At 58.7% G+C, this 19934-nt stretch overlaps 1 protein-coding gene across 5 annotated transcripts; it reads left to right on the forward strand.

The window, feature by feature from the left end:
* Positions 1 to 259: 259 nt before the first annotated feature.
* On the forward strand, positions 260 to 12180 carry AMPD2 (adenosine monophosphate deaminase 2). 5 transcript variants are annotated; one of them, XM_077905767.1, is made up of 18 exons: positions 260 to 678; positions 5679 to 5809; positions 6043 to 6173; positions 6749 to 6817; positions 6915 to 7026; positions 7264 to 7450; positions 7687 to 7828; positions 7958 to 8047; positions 8272 to 8401; positions 8543 to 8737; positions 8830 to 8961; positions 9092 to 9255; positions 9508 to 9634; positions 9735 to 9898; positions 10142 to 10262; positions 10532 to 10705; positions 10930 to 11040; positions 11169 to 12180. In XM_077905767.1, the coding sequence occupies exons 1-18, from the start codon at positions 669 to 671 to the stop codon at positions 11376 to 11378; spliced, it is 2400 nt and encodes a 799-aa protein (XP_077761893.1). In that variant the 5' UTR covers positions 260 to 668; the 3' UTR covers positions 11379 to 12180. The 5 variants fall into 5 exon arrangements, 4 of the variants coding, with proteins under 4 accessions (XP_077761893.1, XP_077761892.1, XP_077761891.1 ...); XM_077905765.1 differs by lacking the exon at positions 260 to 678 and adding an exon at positions 1339 to 1632; XM_077905769.1 differs by lacking the exon at positions 260 to 678 and adding an exon at positions 4202 to 4418.
* Positions 12181 to 19934: the final 7754 nt, after the last annotated feature.

Raw genomic sequence — 19934 nt, forward strand, 5'->3', positions numbered from 1 at the left:
TTTCATTGCCCACCGACTTTGTGCCAGGCACGGAGCAAAGGTGCTTGACACTTCACGTTCACAGTGACTCCCTGGAGCGCGATCGCCCCACCCAGGTCGCCGAGGAGGAAGCTGACGCCCAGGACTCGCCCAGACCCGCGGGGCCAACTGCGGAGGGGCGGACGCCCACGTGGCGCGGGGAAGCGGAACGCGGCGGGGGCGGGGCCTGCCCGGCGGGGGCGGGGCCTTCGGGGCGGGGCCTGCCCGGTGGGGGCGGGGCTGCCGAGCGGCGAGGCCCGGGGCGGCGGGAGGCTCGGGGCGCCGAGAGCCCGCGGTGGGGTCGCACCTGTTGCGTGCCTCCCCCAGGGCCCCGCGACGGCCGTCCGACCCTGAACACCCGCAGCGTGCGGCGAAGCCCAGACGAGTTCCGGGTCCTGCTCTCTGCGGAGCACGTGGGCTGCTCGCCTCTGAGAACAGAGCGGGGGTCGGGGGTCTTCGAGGCCGGGTGGGCCCGGGTCTGCGTCCCGCCTCCGGGCAATCTGGGGAGACCCTCTTAGTCCATCCATCTCGGCGCCAGGGCAGAGGTCCTCGGAGCGACCTGGCCGGGGTCTGGGTCCCGGGCCCGCCCCGCTCCCCGGCGACCGCGGCCCCCCCGGGGCAGCCTCCCGACCCCGCGGGCCCCGGGCAGCATGGCCTCAGGTGAGTGTCCGCGCGCGTGCGTCGGGGGAGGGGCTCAGGCTCCGAGAAGTGCCGGGCCTGGGTGCCGCGGGGGTGGGGGTCTCCGCACGGCCTGCGGGCCTGGGGAAGGCGGCCGCCCTCTCCGGGGCGGGCCTGGGAGAGCCGAGCCCGAGCGCCGAGACACGGGCGAGTCGCCGTCGCCGGGGTCCGTTTCCAAGCGCCCCAGGAGCCCCTGCCCCTGGCCTCCCTGCCCTCCTGGAGGCGAGCTTCTGCCGGCCAGTGGAATTTCCCAAGACAGGCTCCTCCCTACGGGGCCGGGGCTCTCCCTTCTCCCCCTCCCGCGGAGCTGGACCAGCCCTGGGGCCCGGAGGCTGGCGGAGCGAGGGGCCCGGTGCCCCCGAGGGCCTGGCTTCCCGGGCCCGCCGCTCCGAGCGGTGCGCTCCGAGCTTGGGGCGCGCGCTGGCCTCCCGTTTATGGTCTTCCTTCTCCCAGGCCGGCCGGACCAGCTAGCTGGACTCGGACCCCGGGGCGCCAGGGCCTGGCGAGGGGCAAGGGCCCCGGAGGGCTCGGGGCGGTGCTGGGCGCCGGCCCGCCCCTCCCGGTTTGCCCCTCTCCACCCCGCCTCCCCCGCCCGCCTGCCGGCAGTCGCGGCGCGCCGGGCTCTGCGGAGCCGAGGGAGGGCGCAGGGAGGCGACGGAGGCCCCCTCCCGAGGTTGCCTAGACAACCTCAGGAATCGTGGCCAGGGCCTCTTCCGCCTGCGGGGCTTCTGCTTCCTGCACGGGTCGGCCCGCTGGGGGCGGGGCGGAGGAAGGGGTTGGATGTGGCAGGGCCGGGCCCCGCTCGTGCGCCTCCGAGTGCCCCCGCCGTCCCCGCGGCGCGAGCCATGGCATCCAACCCACCCGGCCCCGGCAGCCCCAAGGCCAAATACCCCTTTAAGAAGCTGGCCAGCGTGCAGGCCGCCTCTGCAGTGCCAGGTGAGTGCTGCCCAGCCCCAGGCACCGGTCTCCCCCCGCGGCTGGCCCCGGGCCGCTGGTCCTGACGGAGGGGCCGCCCCTGTCCTGCACCCTGCCTGGGGCACCCTGCCTGGGGCGGCGCCCCTCCTAGTCCTCTGCCCGGGACAGCTGGCTAGGGAGGTGCTCTGGACACGGAGGTACAGTGGGAGGTGACAGGTTCAGCGACGCGGCTGCTGGCCTCTGAGAGGAATGAGCGCAGGTGTGGGTGCCGCAAGAGGTGTGTTTGCACACGTGTCAGCGTGTGGATGTGCTAAGACTGTTTGCATGTGGAGCGTGTGTGAATGGAGAGGGAGATGTGTGGGACTGACTGGCTCGTGGGCTGGTCACACTGCTGGCGGCTGTGTCTTTGCCCAGCAGGCTCAGGCGTCCTCCTGTGCTTCGTTCTTCCTAAGACCCCAGATCTCCAAAACCCTTCCTGGGGTGGGGTGGGCGTCTGCTGTTAGGGCACACTCACCGCTGCCAGGCATCCAGGGGCTGGGGGCTCAACTGTATCCATCATCTGCTGTTTGGCTATTCATGGTTTTGCTTGTGGGCTTCCTCAGTACGGGGTGTCCTTGGGCCAGGCCTGCTTTAGGGGCTCAGGCCGGGCCGTGGGCTGCCTGCCTGTGTGTGCTCCTGCACCCTTCGGTTTGGCTCCCACTCTGGGAGGCATGTCTGCACCATTTGGAGCAGGCAGCATGGTGGGGCTGTGTCCATCCCCCTGAGGGCCTGGTGGGTGCTGGAGTGTGTGCCTGCTGAGGGCCAGCTACCTGCTGTCTGCTGTCCCCAGGCCTCGTGGCTAAGGAAGGACCGCCTCCATTCTGGTGACCAGGTCAAGCCAGTGTCTTCTCCCCCTCTCCTCAGCAGCTGTCTATACCTATAGCCAGATCCTCCTCCTCCTGTATTTTCTTCTGCTGTTGAAAATACTGACCAGAGGTCAGTACTGTCCTGAGGGTCTGTTTTCTGTGCCAGGTCTGAGCCCTCCAGAGTGTGTCCCCTGGGGCTAGGTCTGTACATCTTTGGGTGGTCACCCAGTGAGAGCATCTGAGACTTATGGGTCAAAGCCTTGGGCACGTCCCTGCCTCTCTCCTGAGGTGGTCCTGGCAGTGGGTGAGGGGGGCTCCTGGGGAGAGGGTAGATGGGGTGGCAAGACCTTGGTTGGAGGGAGCAGTCTCCCCTGGCTCCTGTGTGTGTGTGTGTGTGTGTGTGTGTGCGTGTGTGCGCGTGCGTGTGTTGCAGTGGCATAGATTCTGGGGAAGGGAGCAGCAGGCAGGAAGCTGGGTGTTCTAGGCCTGGCCTCAGGGAGTGTGGAGACTACTGCCTATCTACTACTACTACTATCACCTCTAGTGAAACCCGGCAGCCCTTTGCAGGGGCCTGGAGGAATGGCTCCAGCTGCTGGAACCTGTCCAGGTCACCCCAGCGTTTCTGTGATCTTGGGTCACTCTGCTAAGAGAGGAGGTTGAAAATAGGACCCTCAATTCAACTCCTGCTGACCTGACTGAGACCAGCCATGGAAGTCTGTGGGCCACACCCCTCCCCCCCCCCCCCCCCCCCCCGCCCCGCTGGGGTCTAGAAGCAGCCAGGAGTTGTGTAGGGTCAAGGTTCTTGGGCAGGTGAGGACCTTGGGCTCTGGCTTATACCCTGGGTGTGGAGTAGGTGCCCATCTTTCTTTTCTCTTCCTGCTCTGCCCTCTTCTGAGTATGAGATAGTGTCACCTTCCTCCCCCCATCTCTGCCTGTGTCAAGTTCTCTTTCCTGCTCTTCACTGCTGGCTTGTGCTGGCCGGCACGGGGTGCAGAACCTCCCATCCTCCCTGGTAGGTGGCACTATAGGTGGTGTTTGGAGGGTCTCAGGAGTTCACAATCCCAGAATATGGTGTTTCACGGACCACTTGGAGACCGTATCTCCATTAGCCTTACGGCAGTTTGTGGCTAGGCAGGGCAGGACCTGCTTATCACCCTACTCTAGACGGGACTTGAAGCCTCCGCGAGGCAGGGACCCGTTAGTAGGTGGGTATAGAGTCCGACTCAGACTCAAGTCCTCCAAATTCTAGTCCCTTATCTCCCACACTTCTCCTCCTGGACAGTTTGTTCCTGGCGATAGGCTTAGAAAGGAGGTTGGAGGCCTGGGGAGCCGTGAGTCAGCCCCCATGGGCAGCAGAGGAGCTCAGCAACTGGTCTCTATCTGGACCGACTCACTTTCCTCACTGCCAGCCAACTTCTCACCCTGGAAGATGCTTTGTCCCAGGGGACCCCGTAGTCCGAGCCCCAGGGGACAGTGGTGAGCAAAACAAGGCCCCCGGGCAGGGGAAGCTGGCCTGGGAGTGTTGTGCACACACAGGAGGGCTGCTCACCCCCCTCCTTCCCCGCCATCCTTTGGCCACCCTGGCCCTACCCGCTCACCAGTCCCCAGGGTAGTGCTTTTGGAGGAGGCCTGACCCCCCCCCAGACTGCCCTGGCCTTATTGGCCTACCCTGCTCCACCCCCTTGGGGGCTCCACTCTGGTACTGGAGAGGTTAAGGCCCTGTTCCCTTCTGAGATTCCTTTCATTTCCCAACTCTGATACTCCTTGCCTTGATTTCTGGCTCCCCTGGGCTTCCCTAGCCCCCTGCTCACTGCCATCCTAGGGTCTCCCCTGCATGCAGCTGCACTTGGTACAGCCCGTGCCGGCCCCTGAGCTGTCCTGGGGGACTGGCTACAGCTTCACTCAGCAAACCGGAGGGCAGGGGGCCCTGGGCTGCTGGCTGGGGCCGCCCGAACTCTGCAGGTAGGATCCAGACAGGCACTAGGGAGAGTGGGTGGGGGGAGCTGGGTCCTGGATCCTAGATCCAGGGCAGGCCCCTCCTCCTCCCTTTGTCCAGCTTTGTAACCCAACTCGGGGGTGGGGGGGTCGTGAAGTGAGCCCACAGACTTTAAGGTGCACGCCACCTGGGCAGAGCCTCCAGTCCTGGCCCCGAGACCCGGCGGAGAGGGGAAAGGAGGGTGCTGGAAGGGAGTACCTTCAGAGCAGTCTGGGAGAGCCCAGTTGGGTGTGGAGAGCTTCCTAGCCGGGAGGGTGGGGCTGGAGCCCAGGGAGGGTCTGCGGTGGCTGGGAGCTCAGGACCAGCCGAGACTAGCACCCTCACCTGCACGGCCTTTACTGCCAGCCTCCTGGTCGTGCCGCTGAGGAGTGCCGCCCTCCTTGTGGGGACACCCTGGCTTCGAAACTGCCTGCCTTCCCCGGGCCCTCCCTGGGGCCTCCGGCCCAGATCCTGGGGCCTCTGAGTGGCGCAGACTGTTTGTGGCAGCTCCCTTCGGAGGGGCAGCCAGCAGTGGGAGGGGCAGGCTGGGGCCAGGCCGGTGTTGGCAGCCCTGGGGTCCTGGGGGAGAGGCACGCCCCTGGGGAGGAGGTCGCCGTCCTGCTGCCAGGCAGGTCCTGCACTTCCTCTCCTCCTCTGCCCCAGGGGGCTGGCACTCAGCTCAGAGCCCAGTGGCAGCCAGTGTAGGTCTCTGCAGGTCTGGGATGTCGGGCACAGGCCTTGGGTTTCTGAGAGGAGGCTTGCTGGGGCCAGAAGCAGGTCTAATCCTGGCCGGCCAGCCTGCCTGCCCTGGAAGCTGCGGCCTGGGCATTGCTGGCACAGCCACCAGGTCCTTAGTGAGCACTAAGGTGTGTGTGCGGTGTGTGCGCACACCCGAACATGTACACGTGGATGTGTCTGTAGGAGGTCTCCTGCTCACTGAGGCAGCGCCCCTAGTCCAGGATTCAGATTCTTACTTCTGGAGTGAGCAAATCCACTGGCCCTCGAGGCTGACTCAGGACCCCCACTCCTGAGCCTGCAGGGGGTGAGGGGCCCCTTGCCAGACAGTGAGGGTGAGGTCCTTTGGGAGCCACATGCAGGCCCACTCCTCAGCCTCCGAGGAGGGACTGCCCACTCTCTAGGCCCTAGCCTCTGTTTGGGACAGGCCTGGGGCACGCAGGGGCCCAGGGCTCCCAGTGCACACAGGCCCTGCCCTCCACCCTTTGACCCTGGCATCGCTGTCTCCACAGAGGCTCGGGGTGGGCTGGGGGCCCCTCCGCTGCAGTCTGCCCGGTCCCTGCCAGGCCCTGCCCCCTGCCTCAAGCACTTCCCACTCGACCTACGCACGTCAATGGATGGCAAATGCAAGGAGATCGCCGAGGTATCGCCTGACACCTCACCCTGTGTCCCTCCACTGCTGTCCCCATGCCCTGTCTCTGCTCCCCACACCCCTCCATCTCAGCCGTCCCCTTACTTCACGCTTGGCTGTGCCCTCATCCCTAGCCTCTCCCAGGTACCTCTGGCTCCTGCTGCCCTCACCCCATCCCTAGACTCCACGAGGGAGGGCCTGGCGGCCGAGTGCCTGGCACACTGACCCTTCCTTCTCCCCCCCAGGAGCTGTTCAGCCGCTCCCTGGCTGAGAGCGAGCTCCGCAGCGCCCCGTACGAGTTCCCTGAGGAGAGCCCCATTGAGCAGCTGGAGGAGCGGAGGCAGCGCCTGGAGAGGCAGATCAGCCAGGATGTCAAGTAAGGCCCCAGCCCCCGAGTCCACAGGCAGCCGTGGGACGGAGGGGGCACAGCCAGACGGCTGCGGGGTGGGGGGGCACGGCCGGGCAGCCGTGGGACGGAGGGGGCACAGCCAGAGGACTGCGGGGTGGGGGGGCACGGCCGGGCAGCTGTGGGACGGAGGGGGCACAGCCAGATGGCTGCGGGGCGGGTAGGAGGCACAGAACAGTGCCCAGTGCCTGTCTCTGTCTGGGCACTTTGAGAGCCGTGTCTCTGTCCCTGTCCCATCCTGCCCCCTCTTTTGGGTAGCATAGAACAGTCGTGTGAAGTGCAGGCTTTGGAGTCAGGCTGTTGAGTTCCAGTTCTGTCTTCTACCCACCAGTGTGGCCTAAAACATGTCACTCACCTTCTGGATGTGCTTTCTCATCTCTAAGGTAGAGCAAGAGAGCACCCACAGTGCAGGGTGGGTGCAGGGTTCTGTGACCCCATGCAGCCACGAGGACCAACATGTGCTCAGCAGCCAGCACGGTGCAGGGCCCCGAGAATAGGGGCCATCCCTTGTCACCTGACTGACGTCTTGCCCCTCTCAATTCTAGGCTGGAGCCAGACATCCTGCTTCGGGCCAAGCAAGATTTCCTGAAGACAGACAGTGACTCAGACCTCCAGTGAGGAGGGCGGAGGGGCACGGAGGGGGGTGGGGGATGGGTTGGGGCCTGTCCTGCTGCTGGCTCCAGCCCCCTCCCTTGGACTGTCCCCCTATAGGCTCTACAAGGAGAAGGGTGAGGGGCAAGGCGACCGGGGCCTACGGGAAAGAGACGTGGTGCTAGAGCGAGAATTTCAGCGGGTCACCATCTCTGGCGAGGAGAAGTGTGGGGTCAGTGTGGGCCTTGGGTCTCCACCACCCCTTGACTCGGTGTACCAGTGGGCTCCCCTAGCCTGGGAATGGGGTGTAGCTAAATGAGGAGGCATTTCTCTTTCCAAAAACTGGAGGGGCACAGGGTCTGGCTGGGAACTGGTTGATACACGGTTTCTAGGGTCAGGCTTTGGGGGAAGAAGTGAGCCTGGTCTGGGGCTGAGACCAAGGAAAGCAGCCCCGTGTCCTTGTCTCCAGGTGCCGTTCACCGACCTGCTGGACGCAGCCAAGAGTGTGGTGCGGGCGCTCTTCATCCGGGAGAAGTACATGGCCCTGTCGCTGCAGAGCTTCTGCCCCACGACCCGCCGGTACCTGCAGCAGCTGGCTGAGAAGCCCCTGGAGACGCGGACCTACGAGCAGGGCCCTGACACCCCTGTGTCCGCTGGTGGGACCCCCCATCCTTGCCCTACTCCAAGTACCCTGCTGTCCCAGACTCCCCGAGCTTTGGTGCCCAGGAGCCTCCACCGTGCCTGCGGCTTCCCACCCAGGCTTATTCCCGCCTCTCTCGGCACATGGTGGGTGGAAACGGGCAGGAACTCCCACCCTCCGTGGGGCCTCTGGGCCAGGCAACAGGTGGCCTGGAAGATCCCTGGCCCTGACTCCACCCTCCCCATCCTGCAGATGCCCCGGTGCACCCCCCTGCGCTGGAGCAGCACCCATACGAGTACTGTGAGCCAAGCACCATGCCTGGGGACCTGGGCTTGGGTCTGCGCATGGTGCAGGGCGTGGTGCATGTCTACACCCGCAGGGAAGCCGATGAGCAGTAAGCGGGTGTGGGGGGTACCCTGGCTTGGGAGGGTGTGTAGAGGGGAGCTGTGTGGGGACTGCACTGGCTGAGCAGGGTCTGTGGGACGTGACTTGCTCTCCTCACCGAGCTCTGCTTACCTGCCAGTTGCTCAGAGGTGGAGCTGCCGTACCCTGACCTGCAGGAATTCGTGGCAGATGTCAATGTGTTGATGGCCCTGATAATCAATGGCCCCATGTGAGTCCCCGCCTGTCCCAGACACTTGGCTTCCTGGCCCATCCAGCCCCAGCCCTGCCACAGACACCTCCTACCACCTTCATGGTCACCAAGTCCTAGACTTTCCCTCCATCTGTTGCCTCAGTGTACCCCTCTCCTGCCCCCCTCTGCTTTGCTACCCAGGCCCTCCCAAGGCGTGTCTGTGTGGCCCAGAGCCCCCCCCCCTTTGTTCTCTCCCTGCCCAGAAAGTCCTTCTGCTACCGCCGGCTACAGTACCTGAGCTCCAAATTCCAGATGCACGTGCTGCTCAACGAGATGAAGGAGCTGGCCGCCCAGAAGAAGGTGCCACACCGAGATTTCTACAACATCCGGAAGGTGGGTCCTCTCTCTTGCATCCGGCCCTGCGCCCCTGCCTGGCCTCCCTTGTGGAAGGTTCCTCTCTCGTCCCACTGCCCGAGCCCTGGGCCCTCCCAGTCTCCAGGGAACCCAGCAACCGCCCACCCTGTCCTGCCCCAGGTGGACACACACATCCATGCCTCGTCCTGCATGAACCAGAAGCACCTGCTGCGCTTCATCAAACGGGCAATGAAGCGACACCTGGAGGAGATCGTGCATGTGGAGCAGGGCCGCGAGCAGACGTTGCGGGAGGTGTTCGAGAGCATGAATCTCACTGCTTATGACCTGAGTGTGGACACGCTGGACATGCACGCGGTCTGTCCTGGTGGCACAGGGGAGGGGCCGAGGGACTGGGTCATTGGGTGCACCGGGGGCAGGGGTGACCTGGGCTTGTCCGTCTTCCCCAGGACAGGAACACCTTCCATCGTTTTGACAAGTTCAATGCCAAATACAACCCCATTGGGGAGTCTGTCCTCCGAGAGATCTTCATCAAGACTGACAACAGGGTTTCTGGAAAGTACTTTGCCCACATTATCAAGGTGAGGAGGAGTCACTGCCCAGGCCCGCGTGCAGGGGAAGCGTGAGCCGTGAGCAGCCTTCCCCCTGGCCGCACGGGAGTCTGGTGCTGTGGCTGGGTGGGTGTGACATCACCCCCTGTGTGTCTTTCAGGAGGTGATGTCAGATTTGGAGGAGAGCAAATACCAGAATGCGGAGCTGCGGCTCTCCATCTACGGGCGCTCCAGGGATGAGTGGGACAAGCTGGCCTGCTGGGCCGTGAAGCACCGAGTACACTCTCCCAATGTGCGCTGGCTCGTGCAAGTGCCCCGCCTCTTGTGAGTGTCCCTTGGAGCAGGGGTGCCCGTGGGGGGGGGGGAATTCGAGGGGAGAGCCCCACCTTCTGCCCACCTGGGGTGGCGGATCCTCCCCGGTCCCAGCCGAGCCCTCCAAGTAGACGAGAACCCCCTGGTTCCACGTGTGGAACCTGCCCAGCCTGGCCCACCCAGTGTCCAGTGCCCTCCGTGATTTCGGGCCAAGCTCCCACGCCAACTGACCTGTACATACTATGTGCACACATCTTGCTGCAGCGACGTGTACCGCACCAAGGGCCAGCTGGCCAACTTCCAGGAGATGCTGGAGAACATCTTCCTGCCCCTGTTTGAGGCCACCGTGCACCCTGCCAGCCACCCAGAGCTGTACCTCTTCTTGGAACACGTGAGGGGGGCTAGCACCAGGCCAGGGGGGGCAGGGGGAAGGGGTGGCCTGCCTCAGGCGCAGCCACAGCTCTGGGCCTGACCCCAGGGACCTGTGCCAGGTGGATGGCTTTGACAGCGTGGATGATGAGTCTAAGCCCGAGAATCACGTCTTCAACCTGGAGAGCCCTCTCCCCGAGGCTTGGGTGGAGGAGGACAACCCACCCTACGCCTACTACCTATACTACACCTTTGCCAACATGGCCATGCTGAACCACCTGCGCAGGTGCCTGTTCCATCAGTGTGATGTCTCTACCCACCTTGCCCTGGGGGCCCCAGAGCCCTGACCCACCTCTTGTCCCCCACTCCCTGACCCAGCAAGTTCTTTCTGTGCCCTCAGGGCTCCACGGCTCACCCCCTCACAGCCAAGAGTCCACTCCTGGCCCTTTGTCCCAGGTCTGCACAATCACTGGGGGCGGGGGGCTGAGAAGCCCGGGCACGGGAGCTAAGGCCGTCTTTATGCCCCCAGGCAGAGGGGCTTCCACACGTTTGTACTGAGGCCGCACTGTGGGGAAGCCGGGCCCATCCACCACCTGGTGTCAGCCTTCATGCTGGCGGAGAACATTTCTCATGGGCTGCTTCTGCGCAAGGTCAGGGTCTGCACCCACAGCTTCCCCTCCCGATCGCTCACCTTCCTCTCAACCCTTTGAGCCTCTTCAGCAACTTATCTTCTCCTCCCCAAACCTCCAGTTTGGGTCCCGCCACACGCCAGCCTCCACCCTGAGGCCTCAGCTTGATTTTGGCTGTACATGAGCCCAGACTCCCTGCCCACCCCCGGCAGCCTGTGCCCTCCAGAACCAGGTGTCCTCCCCAGCCTTGAGGCTGCCTGACAGGCCCTCCCCTACTGTTGTCCACACAGGCCCCGGTCCTGCAGTACCTGTATTACCTGGCCCAGATTGGCATCGCCATGTCTCCGCTCAGCAACAACAGCCTTTTCCTCAGCTACCACCGGAACCCACTACCTGAGTACCTGTCCCGTGGTCTCATGGTCTCGCTGTCCACGGATGATCCCCTGCAGTTCCACTTCACCAAGGTCAGAATTCAGAGGGTGGCCAGGTCCGCGATGGTTCTGGGACTCTAAGGCCACACTGGCACCTGGGTCACAGGGCTGGTGCTGCCCCCTGCTGGTGGAGGGCAGCAGTCTTGTGGCAAATCCCATGGTGGAGGGGGCGGCGGGGAGGCATGGGTACCAGGATGCGAGGTGGGGACTGGGTGGCAGGTCCGCGTGCACTGTCTGAGGGAACCTGGCCTGTGCAGGAACCACTGATGGAGGAGTATAGCATTGCCACCCAGGTGTGGAAGCTCAGCTCCTGCGACATGTGTGAGCTGGCACGCAACAGTGTGCTCATGAGCGGCTTCTCCCACAAGGTACTGCACCCACCTGCCTGCAGCCTGGTGCCCGCCTTCCCCTCTGCATCCGGGGGGGGTCCCAGGGATGCTGGCCCTGGCCCCTCAAAGCTAGCGGCAGCCCTGCCTGATACCCGTGCTCACTGCAGGTGAAGAGCCACTGGCTGGGACCCAACTATACCAAGGAGGGCCCCGAGGGCAATGACATCCGCCGTACCAACGTGCCGGACATCCGTGTGGGCTACCGCTACGAGACTCTGTGCCAGGAGCTGGCGCTCATCACACAGGCTGTCCAGAGTGAGATGCTGGAGACCATCCCAGAGGAGGCCGGGGTCACCACCAGCCCGGGGCCTCAGTGAGGCCGGCCCACCGTGTCCCCTGCCTCTCGGCACCTTGACCACGTTTTAGCCTCCGGCCCCTCCCACCCTGTTGTGTCTGCATGTGTCCTTTCTACTTTGTTCTGTCCTGCACGTCTCCGACCTGTTTCTGTTCCCATGCCACCTCAGTGAAAATGGTGCCCCGAATCTGCCCTGCCCTGGTCTTGGTTCGGCTACTCGATGGCCTCCGGTCTGCTGGCTGCCACGCCGGTGGCCCTGTCCCAGGAACCTCCGAAGTCTGGCTGTCCTGTGGGCGTCAGTGTGTCTGCAGGGGCTAGGGATGGTTGAGGGGGGCTGGCCCCTCTAGCCTTTGGGGTCCCGCCTGGGCAGATGTTGTCTTGTGTATGTGTGGCTGAGGAGCAGACGGGCCGGGGGGTCTCTACAGCTCCTTCGGCGGGTTTGCGGTGAGCACAGCTGGGCGCAGAGCCCTGGCTCCCTCGACTCGGGCCATGGAGGTGCCAGACCCCTGCCTTGACCAAGTCACTGCCTAGCAGCCCCCCCGTCCCTTCTTTGGTCCACATGCTCCTCTGGTGTCAGCTCCCTGTGCCTCTGTGGGAGGGGCGGCTGCCCTGTGTTGTGTCCGGGGCCGCTGCAGCTGGGGCATCTGAAGCTGCCAGCAGCCCTGAGGGCGGTATCCCCACTCTGGTCCCGAGTTTTGACCAGACCTGAGTCCACCTGGTCCCCTGTGTTGTGTTCTGGTCAGAGGCCTTTGCTGTGAAATGCAGTGTTTCATACGATCCCATCTTTCCTAGTGCATGAGAAATAAAGATTATTTAAGTAATGAGGCAGGTGGGATCTCTGTCGGGAGAGAGGGGGCCATTGGCAGTGGGGGTGGCTGAGGGTGGATCCAGGAGCGATGTGGACAGAGGCAGAGCCGCTCTGGGGGTGACGGGGCTTGGCTGAGGAGTGTGCACGCAGGAGACTCACTCAGGAAGCTGGGAGGGCGGAGAAGCCCGCGGGGGATGCGTCTGCTCCCCAGGCCCTCTGAAGTGGACACTTGGCCCCCGGTGTGGGGCACACGGCCGTCAGACCCACGTGTCGGCTAGCATCTCCTTCCGCCTCCTGCTTCCTCACTGCCAGCCTCGGGTAACCGTGGGAGTCTGCCCTCACAAGCAGACCTGAGGCCAGTGGTTCTCAAACTTGGGACATCAGGCTTTTCCGGGGAACTTGCTTAAGATGCCATTTCCGGGTCCTCCTCTCAGAGGTTCTGACGGAGGCAGAAGGTGTGGTGTGGACACCCGCAAGTTCCACCTGCACGCTCTCTTACGAGGGTTGGAGCAACCCTGTGCCTTTGGAATCCAGGCTTAAGCAGCTTAGCTTCGCTTCGTGTTTGATGCATGGTCTCCAACTACCTCCTTGGGCCTAGAAGTTGCTGGGGTGTGTTGCCCGAGTAAAGAAGAAGAGTGGAATGTGCCCTGTGCTGTCTGCGGTCTGGGGTTGGTGACAGAAGCCTGTGGATGCTGCTGCAGCTGCTGAGTGGGGAGGTAGGTGGGCTGGCGCTTCACCAGCTGTTAGCCCTGGAACAGCAGGAGCGTGAGGAATTGGCCTGGTGAGGCAGCAGGAGGCAGGCTTCGTCCCCTCCTGTGCACTGGCCTCTCCCGGGCCTCTCCCGGGCACAGCGCCTCTGCGTCTCACCAGGCACCTCTGGGCAGTTCTCCCGAGGGCCGCTGGCCACCAGGCTCACTCCTGGCCAAGACCAGGGGTCCGTCGGCCTCCAGAAGGCATCACGTACTAATTCGTTCCACTCGTGGATAGATGCTAAAACCAAACCCGAGAGCAGAACGCTAACCCGGAGATTGTGCCACCCTGGCTGGTTTCTGGTTGGTGAAACAGGCCCGGGAGGTCTGAGTGGCAGGCCGTGGGTCGGAGGCCATGAGCTTCTGGTCCAGGGCCCCCAGCCCCGCCTGGGCCTCGTGTGCCCAACCATCCATTCCACGTTCTCTGTATGTTCTCGGGGTGTGCTAAGGCCTAGTGTTCCCAATTTGAAGAGTTTCTTCACAACCTCTCAATCTTTTTAAAAAACGCTTCTGGATTTTTAGTTTCTCTGAAATTTTTCTTTTAAGCATTTACTGAGAGCAAATAATTTCAAAACCACAAGGCCATAATAGTTTTCTCTGAAAAGAAAATAGTTTTTCTTTGGAGAAATTTGGAGACTAGAGAAAAATGGGAAGAAGGAAAAAAAAAAGCCCACTCAAGAGTCTACCACGTTCAATAACTATTTGCTGATCATCTGCATGTCTGAGATATATTTATGTATTTTATTTTTACTTATGTATTTTTTCTTTAGAAAAAGCACACATGCAAGAATGGGGTTGGGGGAGGGGCAGAAGGAGAAGAAGAGAAGCTTTTTTTTTTCGTTTTTATTTTTTTATTGGAGTTCGATTTGCCAACATATAACACCCAGGGCTCATCATGTCAAGGGCTCCCCTCTGTGCCTGCCACCCAGTCACCCCATCCCCCCGCCCACCTCCCCTTCCGCTATTCCTTGTTCGATTCCCAGAGTTAGGAGTCTCTCATGCTTTGTCACCCAGAGAGAGAATTTTAAGCAGGATCCACGCTTGGCAATGGAGCCTGATGTGGGGCTGGATCCCATGACCCTGAGATCATGACCTGAGCTGAAATCAAGAGTCCAGTGCCTGGCTGAGCCACCCAGGTGCCCTTTTATATATCTTAAATATGCATGTATAAATTCCTTTCAGCTCTTTTCTAAGAAGACATTTTAGAGTTGAGATCATATATGTGTAATTTTGCGTTCCTAAGATACTTTGACATAAGTCCTTCCACATGTCATTAAGATACCCTTTATAAATACAGGCATACCTCAGGGAGGTTGCAGGCTGGGTTCCAGACCACTGCAAGAAAGCAAATATCACAATAAAGTGAGGAGTTAATTTTTCATTTCCCAATGTGTACAAAACTTATGTTTACACTATACTGTAGTAAAGTGTGCAATAGCATTTTGTCTAAAATGCAGCATATGTAGAGAATATGTAAAAAATACAATGGCATATGTATAAGAAAACAATGCATACCTTGATTGAAAAGTGCCTTATTGCAAAAATGCTTGCCATCACCTGAACTTGTCAGCAGGTCCTAATCTCTTTCCTGGTCGAGGGTCCTGCCTGGGTGTTGAGGCCTGCCGACTGATCCTCCTCGTATTTACTGAAGGCCGGTGGCGGTGGCAGTTCACAATTTCTCTGTAGCTAGCGATGCTGTTTGATAGCATTTTACCTACAGTTGAACTTCTTTCAGAAATGGGAGTCAAGGGGCGCCAGGGTGGCTCAGTTGGTAAGCATCTGATCCCAGGGTCCTGGGATGGAGCCCCGCTGAGCCGGGAGCCTGCTTCTCCCTCTCCCTCCGCCTGCTACTCTGCCTACTTGTGCTTTCTCTCTCTCTGTCAAATAAATAAAATATCTAAAAACAAAATTGGGAGTCAATCCTCTCAAGCCCTGCTACTTTTTAATTTAATTTAATTTAATTTAATTTTTTTTAATTTTTATTTATTTATGATAGTCACACAGAGAGAGAGAGAGAGAGAGAGGCAGAGACATAGGCAGAGGGAGAAGCAGGCTCCATGCGCCAGGAGCCCGACATGGGATTCGATCCCGGGTCTCCAGGATCGCGCCCTGGGCCAAAGGCAGGTGCTAAACCGCTGCGCCACCCAGGGATCCCCTTATTTTTAAAATTTAATGTATTTATTGAGAGGGAGCACGAGCAGGGGGAGGGGCAGGGAGGGAGAGAATCCCAAGCAGACTCCACGCCAAGCACGGAGCCCAGAGCCCGATGCTGGGCTTGATCTCTTGGCCCTGAGGCCTCCACCCCGGGATCATGACTGGAGCTGAGATAAAGAGTCCACCACCGCTTAACCAACTGAGCCACCCAGGTGCCCCCTCCCCTCCTGCTGCTTTATTAACTAAGTTTATATGCTGTTCGAAATCCTCTGATGTTAGTTCAATAACCATCACCTCATCTTCAGGAGTCGATGCCACCGCAAGAAGCCACTGTCTTTACTCCCTAAGAAGCAGCTCATCTGTCTCCTGAATCTGCAGCAGTTCAGCCTCATCGCCAGGCTCCTCTTCTAGTTCTAGCTCTCTTGCTGTGTCCACCTTATCTGCAGTTACTTCCTCCGCTGAGGTCTGGAATCCCTCAAAGTCAGCCATCAGGGCTGGAATCCACTTCTTCCAAACTCCTGTTCATGATCTTTGACCTCTTCCCACAAGTCACAAATATTCTTGATGGCGTCTAGAAGAGTGAATCCTTTCCAGAAGCTTCTCAGTTTGCTTTACCTAGATCCATCAGAGGAGTCACTGGCCAAGGCAGCGACAGCCTGACGACATGCAATTCTCATTAAGTCGTAGGACATGAAAATTGAAATGACTCCTTGATCTGTGGGCTGCAGGGTCGATGTGTTGGCAGGCACGAAACGGCATTCATCTCCTTGCACATCTTGACATCAGAGCTCTTGGGCGACCAGGTGTATTGTCAGCAGTCATATTATGAAAGGATTTTTTTTTTTTCCCCTGAGCAGCAGGTCTCAAATGTGGGCTTAAAATACTTAGTAAACCATGTTGTAAACAGATGTGCTGTCCTCCAGGCCTCATTGCTCCACTGACAAAGCGCGGGCAGAGTAGTTTTAACCCAATTCTCAAGGGCCCTAGGACCTTTGCACTGTGCAGGCGTACCGACTTCCAGGTGAAGTCGCCAGCTGCATTAGCCCCTACAAGAGGCTTTGGCCGAAGCGAACGTGGTGGCTGGTTTGATCATCTATCCAGATCACCAAAACTTTCTCCATATCAGCAGTAAGGCTGTTCTCCTCTCCTCTCCCCTCCCCTCCCCTCTCCTCCCCTCCTCCCTCCCTCCCTCTCTCTCTCTCTCTTTCTTTTTCTTTAAAGTGTGAGACTCTTTCACTTGAACACTTAGAGGCCCTTGTAGAGTTATTAATTGGCCTCATTTCAACATTGTTGTGTCTCGGAGGAGGGAGGCCCAGGGAGAGCCATGGGAAAGGCTGGTGGGTGGAGTAGTCGGAGCGTGCACATTTATTAAGTTTGCCACCTTATATGGATGCAGTTTGTGATGCCCCTCAATTACAATAGTGACATAAAATCACTGGTCACAGGTCACCATGACAAATAATGAAAAAATTGAGGGATGCCTGGGTGGTGCAGTCAGTTAAGCGTTGACTCTTGGTTTCAGCTCAGGTCATGATCTCAGGGCCCTGAGATCGACCGAGTTGGGCTCTGTGGTGTGCATAGAGCTTGCTTAAGATTCTCTCTCTCCCTCTGTCCCTCCCCACCGGCTTTTGCAGATGTACTCGCTTGCTGTCATACGTGCTCTCTCTTAAAAAAAAAACTGAAAAATTGCGAGAGGTATCAAAATGTGACACAGAGACACCAGTGAGCAAAAGCTTTTGGAAAAATGGCACTGATAGACTTGTTCGAGGCACGGTCACCACAGACCCTTAGTTTATTAAAAAAACGCATGATCTGTGAAGAGCAATTAAGCAAAACACAATAAAACGAGGTATGCCTGTATACATATTAATTACTATTCACCGTCCCATGGTATGCTTCACCGTAATTCATCATCACAGCTCTTCTCTTGAGAATGACTGTGGCCTAACGTCATGGCTAATGGTGTTCACTCTGGAGTTAGACCGCCCAGGGATTGCATTTTGGCTCCACTGCTATCCTGGCTGTGTGACCTTGGGCAAGTTAATACCCCTCTCTGTGCCTCTAGGTCCTCACCCATTTCATGGGGATGATAATAGCACTGTCTTCAAGGGTTGATTTTGGAATCATTCAGTCAATCCCATCTCTGGATATAAAATACTAAGTGCTCAATAAGTAGTAGCTAGTATTACCTTTACATGCTTTATAGATAGTCCGTCAGTCTAGATGCCCATGAATGAAATGATCGGATCCAAGATTTTATAAATTATTAAGTAAAAATGTATTATATATGCTTTAGGGATGGCTGCTGGCTCAGTTGGTAGAGCATGTGACTCTTGATCTCGGGGTTATGAGTTTGAGTCCCATGATGGGCATATAAAAAAGAAAAAAAACCTGATGTGCTTTAAAAGGCTCCCACTAGGAGCACTTGGTGGCTTAGTGGTTGAGCATCTGCCTTTGGCTTACATCATGATCCTGGGGTCTTAGGATCGAGTCCCGCATTGGGCTCCTCATGGGGAGCCTGCTTCTTCTCCCTCTGCCTATGTCTCTGTGTCTCTCATGAATGAATAAAATGTTTTTAAAAAGGCTCCCACCAAAATAATAAATATCCCACAGTGCAATACCCCACCTTGTCCAGTCTGCCCTGCAGAGCAGGCCCTCAATGAATTCTTCACCAGGAGACTGTTCCTGACCAGTCACAGAACTTTCACCTTCCCTGTGGCTCCTCTGGGAGGGGAGGGGAGGGTCCTGGCTGTGCCCCCACATGGGATGGGGTGGTATGGTTTGGTTAGGATGACAGTCATCCTAATTTCCAAACCCTACATCAGAACAGAACATTCGTTCCATCAAAGTATTGCTTCATTTGTAAATTCATTTCTCAGAAACTCCAATAAAGCATTAAGTATTGGGACACCTGGGTGGTTCAGTGGTTAGCATCTGCCTTTGGCTCAGGTCATGATCCCTGGGTTCAGGGGATGGAGTCCCACATCGGGCTCCCCACATGGAGCCTGCTTCTCCCTCTGCCTGTGCCTCTGCCTCTCTGTGTCTCTCATGAATAAATAAATAAAATCTTAAAAAAAAAAAGGCTTAAGTATTAAATCACATTTAACCTAATTTTGGGCAAATCGTTTTGTTTTCAAGATGAGAATATGGTTGGGGCACCTGGGTGGCTTGGTTGAGCCTCCTACTCTTGATTTTGGCTCAGGTCATGGTCTTGGGGCCATGGGATCCAGCCCAGTGCTGGGCTCCAAGCGCACCATGGTGTCCGCCCGTTCCTGTCCCTCCTGCATTCTCGCTCATAAATAAATAAGTAAGTAAATAAATAAATAGTAAAATCTTAAAAAAAAAAAAAAAAAAAGATGAGAATAAAGCTGCCCAGATTGGGCAGCCCTGGGCAGTCTGGGGTGGGTATTGTGTGGGGCGGCCTGTGGGTCTGGAGGGGGCCCCCCCGCGCACCGGCCCGCGAGCAAAGCCCTCCTCCCCAGGGCCTGGGGGCTGGGGGGCCCTCCTGCCTCCCTGAGGAAGCCGCGCAGATCCAGAGCACCTGCTCCTGCCACACGCACGCCTTCTCTGTGTCAACGCAAGACTGCGTGTAGCTGGAGTTTTGGTCTCCGTCTCACAGGTGGGACGCTGCCCTGGGTGGGGAGCTGAGTGCTCCTCTGTTAGGCGGCCAATCCGCAGTCCTCTGACTTCCCAGGGGGGGCAGCGACGCTCGCAGGGGAGAGAGCACCAACCCGTTGGCAGCTTTGTGTCCACCATGCATTCTCCTGCAGCACAGTCAGTGCACCTGCATGCCACTGTCCTCACGTTCCTCTTAGAGAAAATTGAGGGCCAGGGAGGTTAAGGAACTTATCCAAGGTGACCCAGCTAGCAAATAGCAGAGCTGATATTGGAACCCTGAACGTCTGGCTGCAAAGTCTTTGTTTCTTCCATTCTATGACGGTCCGTGGGGTGGGCCAGTGAGTGCTGGGTGTTTGTGGGGCTGGTGTCTGTAGGAGTGGGTACCCAGGGAAAGGCTGCTGTCTGGCTCTGGAGAAGCTGGAGGCAGGAAGGCCACGGAGGAGGCTCTTGCAGCATCCCAGGTGTGAGTGATGAGGACCTGGGTGGTGGCAGCGGGGAGGGAGAGCAGCTTTTGCAGGGTGCAGTCAGGACTTGCATAAGCCTTGGTACAGGGGGGCAGAACTGGCCACAGTGTCATGGTCGGATGGCTGGACAAAAGACCGAGAGTGGGAATGTCCCCAGGTGGGTGTGTGCTCCAGTTGCCACCTAGAGCACCCCCCATTCCCTTTTGCCTTACACCTGGCCCAATCCACGCATTGCCAGGGAGGCATCTGAGTTGTGTTCCTGGGGATAAAATCACCATTTCGTGGGATAGCTCTTTCACTTATTACCTGCGAGATCATGGGTAAATTATATGAATTATGAGCTTCAGTCCTCTTATTTATAAAATAGGAATGGGGCACCTGGGTGGCTCAGTTGCTTAAGCATCTGACTTTGGCTTGGGTTATGATCTAGGGGCCCTGGGTTCGAGCCCCGTATGGAGCTCCCTGCTTAGTGGGGAGTCTGCTCCTCTCTCTCCTTCTGCCCCTCCCCCGACTTATGCCTGTGCACGCTCTCTCTCTGCCTCCCTCCCTCAAATAAATAATAAAATCTTTTTTAAAAAAATGGGGACAACAAAAGTCTACTAAGTTGACATTCAATGCTACATTTAAAGCTCTTAGCACATTGACCAGCACACAGAAAACCCTCAATGCATCTATGGAACTTTTGAAGCCATAGTGGAAGGTGGTGGAGGAGGAGGCAATCATGCATCAGGCCTGAGTTCAGCTCAGAGAACTTGGAAAGTTTTGGGGTTACCATTGGCAACTCT

The sequence above is a fragment of the Canis aureus genome, chromosome 8 (assembly GCF_053574225.1).
Source record: "Canis aureus isolate CA01 chromosome 8, VMU_Caureus_v.1.0, whole genome shotgun sequence".
Lineage (NCBI taxonomy): Eukaryota > Metazoa > Chordata > Mammalia > Carnivora > Canidae > Canis > Canis aureus.